This window comes from Herpailurus yagouaroundi, unplaced genomic scaffold (assembly GCF_014898765.1).
Source record: "Herpailurus yagouaroundi ecotype Mexico unplaced genomic scaffold, PumYag 28, whole genome shotgun sequence".
Taxonomy (NCBI): domain Eukaryota; kingdom Metazoa; phylum Chordata; class Mammalia; order Carnivora; family Felidae; genus Herpailurus; species Herpailurus yagouaroundi.
In genome coordinates this window covers 58,128,904-58,137,353 of record NW_024412376.1, presented here as the reverse complement: position 1 = coordinate 58,137,353, position 8,450 = coordinate 58,128,904, and the positions used below count along the sequence as shown (strand labels likewise).

The 8,450-nt window shown below is 37.3% G+C and overlaps 1 protein-coding gene across 3 annotated transcripts in view; it reads right to left on the bottom strand.

Moving 5' to 3' along the window:
- Window positions 1-8,450, bottom strand: part of SCLT1 (sodium channel and clathrin linker 1) — a 231,976-nt gene that overhangs the window by 198,951 nt on the left and 24,575 nt on the right. For all 3 annotated transcript variants that reach the window (XR_005789878.1, XM_040474102.1, XM_040474107.1), the window contains exons 3-4: window positions 7,974-8,032; window positions 7,042-7,114 (exon numbers count right to left, since the gene is read on the bottom strand). Coding sequence is in view for 2 of the 3 variants with exons in the window: in XM_040474102.1 (XP_040330036.1) it covers window positions 7,042-7,114; window positions 7,974-8,032 (132 nt within the window). In the remaining variant the exon portion in view is untranslated. The remainder of the gene's footprint in view (window positions 1-7,041; window positions 7,115-7,973; window positions 8,033-8,450) is intronic.

Genomic DNA, 8,450 nt, shown 5'->3' with positions numbered 1-8,450 from the left:
AAAAAAAAAAAAGAAATGCTTGTTTTTGAAATTTGGGTCTACAGGATCACTTTCATTACTCTTGGAAAGTATAAATAATTTCAAGTGCAATGGAAAACCCAAATTTATTTTTAGAAGATTCAAGCATATGTATTCTTTTAGTAAAATCCTTTTAGTCAATCCATTTATTTACAAATAGGAGATTGTAAAGCTAGATCTAATCATCTTGTTCCAATGAGACCTGGTTTATATTCATTCATCAAGAATTGAGGGATTATGCACTAGACTTCAAGGCATATGATAGGATCTCTTGCTGTCCCTGCATGAATAGAAAAGAAAGATATAAAGAAAGTTCTTAGTGTTTGCCCATTTATAGCCCCATTCTGAGGAAATGAGTCTTAAGCGGATGTTTTTAGATAATATTGCTCTACTTTCTTTCATTTGCATTAAATTCACTGAAACTTGCTACCCAACTGAACTGATCCAGAGATTAGTATCTAAACCAAACACAGTAGTAAGTACATTCAAACACTAGGAAAGGGAGTTTAATGCCTCCAGGTGGGCTTGAGACATGTAGCATCTCTTTAACAAATGCTTCGGTTATCCAATAATCAGAAATATCAAAATTTGGGAGAAAAATGTAAACATTTTAAAATCAAAGAAACAGGTTATAAATATCAAGTATACTTTAAAAATGTATCTCACTGAAACTCACATTGTATCCTGAACAATGTTGTGCTATTATTCTAGTTCTCTATCAGCCTCCCATATATCCTAATTTTAGAAATTCTAGGGTACAGAAGGGTCCTTGGTTTCTAAACTCTCTTCACTCCTAAAATAAACTTTCATTACTAAAGAGGATTTCAGACAAAAGATGCCACAGCATAATCCTACCTATATTAGAAGACGATCAAATGAATCTAAAATCTGATAGACATAATGTTTGAAATTGGGGGAAAAAAATCCATTCTCCAAACAAAGGGAAATACAGGTAGGATGAGGGTTAAAAGTCTAAAATTATATGAGATGGTTTTTGGTCTTCTTGGGGGAAAAATAAAGATGTAAACAAATAATGAGTTTAAGTTCTCCAAGCATCTAAAATATGTTCCTGTGAGATACCAGGAGCAAGGAAACACTGGATTAAAAAATGAAACTGAAGAGGCAGAGGCAGTTAAGATGGCAGAGAAGTAGGGGAATGGGAATTTTCCTAGTCCTTCAAACACAGCTGTATTGAGATAGGATCACATGGAACACCCAGGAAATCGATCTGCAGAGTAGCAGAGAATCTCCACAGTTGTAGGGAGACAGCTTGGCAGGATGGAGCCTCTGGAGCAGAGAGATTTTGGAAGTGCAAGACTCTCTCCAAGGTAGAGCCGGTGCCATGACTCGTGTGCTCCTTGGGAGGGAGGGAGCTGACCCCAGGGTATAGCACAGCGTAGCCATCTCAGGAGAGCACTAGGAGAGAACAGTCCACTTCCTGGAGTACTTTGGGAAGATGATTTATTGCCTCTCCAAGGACAAAAGACCCTGCACGTGCCAGCCAAAGGTCTTTTTACAGCAGGGCAGAGTGGCAATACTGCAGAATGGGGTGCACACGGTGTGGAGTCCTTGAAGATGACATCAGGTTTTGAATTGCAGCCAAGCTGCCTAAGAGGTTTGGGAGGCTGTGGAGCAGTGCAAAGTGAATACCCTTGCTATTCTGTGAGGACTACCTGAACAGCATGGGTTGAGACACCCAGTCGGGGGAGCGAGACTGGGATGCCGCTGTTTTTCTCCCCAACACCAATACAGTGGAACTTCAGAGAGCAGCACAGCACCCCCACTGGAGGCTGGACATGCTTACACCAAACACCGCTCCTCCATGGTTGGCAACTTCTTATCTACTGGAGCAAGAATGACTGAGCCAACTCAGCTGGCCTCTCCTCCAGACCAGCACAGCCACTGGTGCTAGGCGCCAAAAGACAACTGCTTCTCCTTCCTTCCTTCCTTCCTTCCTTCCTTCCTTCCTTCCTTTTCTTCCTTCCTTTCTTTTTCTTTCTTTCTAATTGTTCTTTCTCCTATTTTATTCTTTTAGAATCAGGCACATAGTTTCTGGTTTGTTTTTGGTCAATTCTTATTCTCTCTATATATATATGTGTGTGTGTGTGTGTGTGTGTATAAATATTTTTTTTAGCAAAAATTTTTATTCTATCATTTTTCCACCTTTCCTATTTCTTATTTTCCTATTCCTCTGAATTTAGCCTCATACTTTTTTGTTTTGTTTTCTTTTTCCTTTTTTTCCCCCTTTTTTTTCCCCCCTTGATTTGCTGTTTGGACTATTTTCTCCTTTCATTTTTCTTTTTATGGGATCAGGATTCCCCCACCCTTTTTTTCCCTATGCTTTTCCAGGGTTACTTCAACAACAAATCAAACCTTCCCTGGTTGAAGGTCCACACACTCCACCACTATAAGCAAGGAGGAGCTCTGCACAGTACTGATCACTGGGATGAGCAGCCAAAATGTACAACAGAGTGCACACCACATATACAAAAACCACTTCCTGTAGTGCTAGGCCCTGGATAGGGTATGACCCCTTTTTAATACAGTAGTACACTCAGGTGCAGGACACACAAGAAGCTTTTAAAATACACAAAAGACAGAAACTTAGCCAAAATGACCAAACAGAGGAATTCTCCCCAAAAGAGAGTGCAAGAAGAAATCAAAGCCAAAATGACCAAATGGAGGAATTCTTCCCAAAAGACAGTGCAAGAAGCAAAGCCAGAGAATTGCTCAAAACAGATATAAATAATATATCTGAACAAGAATTTAGAATAACAGTCATAAGATTAACAACTGGGCTTGAAAAAAGCATAGAAGACACCAGAGAAACTCTTGTTGCAGAGATCAAAGACCTAAGAACTAGTCATGATGAATTAAAAAATGCTATAACTGAGATGCAAAATAACCTAGATACAGTGACAGCGAGGATGAAAGAAGCAGAAGAGAGAATAGATGAAATAGAAGATAAAATTTTGGAAAATAAAGAAGCTGAAAAAAAAAAAGGGGCGGGGAAGGAAATTATTAGATCACGAGGGGAGAATTGGAGACCTAAATGATTCCATGAAATGAAACAAGTGTCCATATCATAGGAGTTCCAGAAGAAGAACAGTGAGAGAAAGGGGCAGAAGGTTTATTTGAACAAATTACAGTTGAGAACATTCTCCAAAATAAACCACATACTGGGTCACAAAACAGCCCTCAACAGACTGAGATCAAACAGATTGAGATCATACTATGCATATTTTCAGATCACAACACTATGAAAGTTGAAATCAACCACAAGAAAAAATTTGGAAAGCCTCCAAATACATGGAGGCTAAAGAACATCTTACTTAAGAATGAATGGGTTAAACAGGGTATTGAAAAAGAAATTGAAAAATACATGGAAGCAAATGAAAATGAAAACACGACAGTCTAAACTCTTTAGGGTGCAGCAAAGGTAGTCCTAAGAGGAAAATACATTGTAATTCAGGCCTGTCTCAAGAAGCAAGAAAGGTCCCAAATACACAACCTAACCTTACACCTAAAGGAGCTAGAAAAGCCACAGTAAATAAAGCCCAGCAGAAGAAGGGCAATAATAAACATTAGAGCAGAAATAAATGAAATAGAATCCAAAAGAAAACAGTACAACAGATCAATGAAACTAACAGCTGACTTTTTGAAAGAATCAACAAAATTGATAAACCCCTAGCCAGACTTCTCAAAGAGGATCCAAATAGATAAAATGACAAATAAAAGAGCACAACCAACACCACAGAAATACAAACAACTGTAAGATAATACTATGAAAAAATATATATGCCAATAAACTGGACAAAGAAATGGACAAATTCCTAGACACTCATACACTACCAAAACTCAAATGGGAAGAAATAGAAAACCTGAACAGACCCGTAACCAATGAATAAGTAAGTGGGTTATCAAAAATCTCCCAACAAACAAGAGTCCTGGGCCAGGTGGCTTGCCAGGGAATTCTACCAGACATTTAAAACAGAGTTAATACCTATTCTTCTCAAACTGTTCCAAAAAACAGAAATGGAAGTAAATTTTCCAGACTCATTCTATGAAGGTAGCATTACCTTACCTTGACTCCAAAACCAAAATCCCCACTGAAAAGAGAATGACAGGCCAATATCCCTGATGAACCTAGATATGAAAATTCTCAACAAGATAGTAGCAAATAGAACTCAACAGTACATTAAAAGAATTATTCACCATAAGCAAGTGGGATTCATTTCTGGACTGCAGGGCTGGTTCAATATCCACAAATCAATCAACGTGATATACCACATTAATAGAAGAAAGGATAAGAACCATATGATCCTGTCTACAGATGCAGAAAAGGCATTAGACAAAATACAGCATCTTTTCTTGATAAAAACCCTCACAAAACTTGGGATAGAAGGAACATATCTTTAAAAAAGCCACATATGAAAGACCACAGCTAATATCATCCTCAATGGAGAAAAACTGAGCTTTTTCCCCCAGAGATCAGGAACACAACAGGGATGTCTACTCTCACCTCTGTTGTTCAGCATAGTGTTGGAAGTCCTAGCCTCAGCAATCAGACAACAAAACCAAATAAAGGCATCCAAATTGGCAAAGAAGAAGCCAAACTTCCACTCTTCACAGATGACATGATTCTCTACATGGAAAACCTGAAAGACTCCACCAAAAACCTGCTAGAGCTGATACATGAATTCAGCAAAGTCGCAGGATATAAAATCAATGTACAGAAATCGGTTGCATTTCTATACACCAACAATGAAGAAACAAAAGGAGAAATCAAGGAATCAATCCCATTTACAGCTGCACCAAAACCATAAAATACTTAGAAATAAACCTAACCAAAGAGGTAAAAGATCTGTATGCTGAAAACTATAGAAAGCTTATGAAAGAAATTGAAAAAGACACAAACAAATGGAAAAACATTCCATGTTGTTACAATGTCGATACTACCCAAAGCAATCTACACATTCAATGCAATCCCTATCAAATAACACCAGCATTCTAGAGCTAGAGCAAACAATCCTAAAATTTGTATGGAACCTCAATAGACCCCGAATAGCCAATGTAATGCTGAAAAAGAAAACCAAAGCTGGAGGCATCACAATCCCAGACTTCAACTTGTATTACAAAGCTGTAATCATCAAGACGTATGGTATTGGTACAAAAACAGACCCACATTTTAATGGAATAGAATAGAGAACCCAGAAATGGGACCCCAAAATATATGGCCAACTCATCTTTGGCAATGCAGGAAAGAGTATCCAATGGAAAAGGACAATCTCCTTAGCAAATGGTGCTAGGCAAACTGAACAGTGACATGCAGAAGAATGAACCTGGACCACTTTCTTACACCATACACAAAAATAAAGTCAAAATGGATGAAAGACCTAAATGTGAGACAGGAAACCATCAAAATCCTAGAGGAGAAAATAGGCAACAACCTCTTTGACCTCAGTCACAGCAACTTCTTACTTGACATGTCTCCAGAGGCAAGGGAAACAAAAGCAAAAATGAACTATTGGGACCTCATCAAGATAAAAAGCTTCTGCAAAGCAAAGGAAACAATCAACATAAGTATAAGGCAACCAACAGAATGGTAGGAGATATTTGCAAATGACAAATCAGATAAAGGGTTAATTACCCAAAATCTATAAAGAACTTACCAAACTCAACACCTGAAAAACAAATAATCCAGTGAAGGAATGGGCAAAAGACATGAATAGACACTTTTCCAATTACACATCCAGATGGCCAAAAGACACATGAAAAGATGCTCAACATTCCTCATCATCAGGGAAATATAAATCAAAACCACAATGATATAACACCTCACTCCAGTTAGAGTGGCTAAAATTAACAACTCATGAAACAACAGATGTTGGCGAGGATGTGGAGAAAGGGGAACCGTTTTGCACTGCTGGTGGGAATGCAAACTGGTACATCTACTCTGGAGAACAGAATGAAGGTTCCTCAAAAAATTAAAAATAGAACTACCCTACAACACAGCAACTGCACTACTAGGAATTTATCTAAAGGACAATGGAATTCTGATTCGAAGGGGCACATGCACCCCAATGTTTAAAGCAGTGCTATTAACAATAGCCAATTAATGGAAAAAGTCCAAATGTCTATGAACTGATGAATAGATTAAGAAAAATTTGCGGGGGTGGGAGGGGCTAAAAAGTAAGGTTACATTTATTTTACACTGTAGAAACACTGCAATGAATTAGCCAGTAATTCGCACTCCTATTCCTTCACACAAGGAAGAAGTTAACGTGTCACCACTTTCTCTGGAATAGCTCGACAACCATGATTTCCATATACCCTAATGTAACTGCCTACTAAAATGCCAGTCATCTGTATGTACCAGTGTCAAAGATGAAAAGTAAACTGTAGTAAGATGTGGTTTATATGTATATATAACGGAATACTACTCAGCAATAAAAAATAATGAAATCTTGACATTTGCAACAACATGGATGGAACTGGAGGGCATTATACTAAGCAAAATAAGTCAGTCAGAGAAAGACAGATATATGATTTCACTCACATGTAGAATTTGAGAAACGTAACAGATGAACACAGAGGAAGAAAAGGAAAAATAAGATAAAACAGAGAGGGAGGCGAACCATAGATGACTCTCAAATCAGAGACAAGCTGAAGGCTGATGGTGGGGACATGGATAGGTGGGTAGGGGTGGGTTAAATGGGTGACGGGATGGGCATTAAGGAGGGCAGTTTTCAGGATGAGCACTGGGTATCATATATAAGAGATGAATTATTCCTGAAACCAAGACTACACTGTATGTTAACTAACTTGAGAATAAATCAATAAAATTAAAAAAAAATGAAACTCAAGATAATCTTTAAATACACACATACTTTCTTATTGAGAGCCAAGAATTGATTAGATATAGCTAAATATGTTATTCCTCATCAATGTTTTTGAAGAGTATTTTACTTCTTTTTTTAAAATAAAATATTATAAAAAAACTTGAAAACTATGATTTCATACCTGGTAATATTTCAGCTGCCCATTTAGTTCTTCCAGATGTTTATCATACTCAATAATAAGAGGAGCTAAAAAGCTAATAAAAATACATAATTTTAAAAATCTCATATTCTGTTTAATCTAGTGTAATATGCAGCATGTGAATTAAATAGAACATCAATATTTTTATGTTACATTTATCCATAAAAATCAATACTTTGCCTTTTTCGTGTTCTCAAGCTTATCTCAATATTTCCAGATGCTATCAAATATCTGGGAAGGGGAGGTAATGAAGGAGGTCATCAAGACAACTGCCAGTTGACCCTTGAGCTGAACCTGGGCAATTGGAGGCCTTTCCCTGACCCTCCCCTGTACTTAGAATATGTATTCTGCTTGTCTTCTTCACACCCAGAAGTAGCTCCAAGGATACAGCCTTAAGATAGTAATGTGATGCTGAGGGTGTCTGTACTGGGATGTAAGTGAACCCAGTTAAAGCCTTTTGTGTATGTGACTGAACCCAGTTAAAGCTTCTACACAAACTTTTAAGATTATGGCAGGCAGGTGAGGAAATCTAGCTGTCTTGCAGTGTCCTACAACAAGATAACTCATAAGTAGGTTCTATTGCTTAATAAATTTGCCACCTACCAACCCGGAGTGGTCTGCCTCTTCCCTCAGTCTGTCCTTGCCCTCCACATATGGGAACCAGTTTCAGATTACAACCATATTACTCTTGGAAGGTCTGGAGGAGGTTGCAAATAGGAGGGAGATAAAATCACCCCAATTGAGAACTACTCTTGTAGATTCTAATGCTGGCTTTCCCACACTTGTATATTCAATGACGTATCATTTAAATCTAATTATAGCAGACCATGAAATAATCCTAATATTAAAGAAATTATTTTAACAATAATAAATATATTTAAGAAAATAGTATTTTTCTGGTAACTCAAACATACCTTTGGTCAACTAGTGTGTTTTCTAATGTGTCATCTCCACCTCCTTTGAAGACAGCTTTCTACAACAGAGAATATTGCATCTTAAAATGTTTTCTCACATCGTCGAAGCCAAAATGACAGTAAAAACAAAACAGGAAAGAGTAATCATCTAAATTGATGTTGAAAGTGCATTTGGTAAATTTTAACATCCATATGTAACAAATTTGGTAAATTTTAACATCCATATGTAACAAAAACTCTTGGCAAAGTCGAATAGGAAGAATTTTTCTCAATTTGACAAAGTATCTATCAGAAACCTATATCAATTACTATCTTTCATGGTGAAACATCAAAAGTGCTGCATTAAATACAGTATAACACAAGGTTGCTCACTATCACTGCTAAATTCAACACTGCACTAGAGGTTCTAGTCAGTGGAACTAGGGTAAAGGGCTGGGAATTTAAAAGTTGAAAAAGAAACAACACTCTTATTATTTA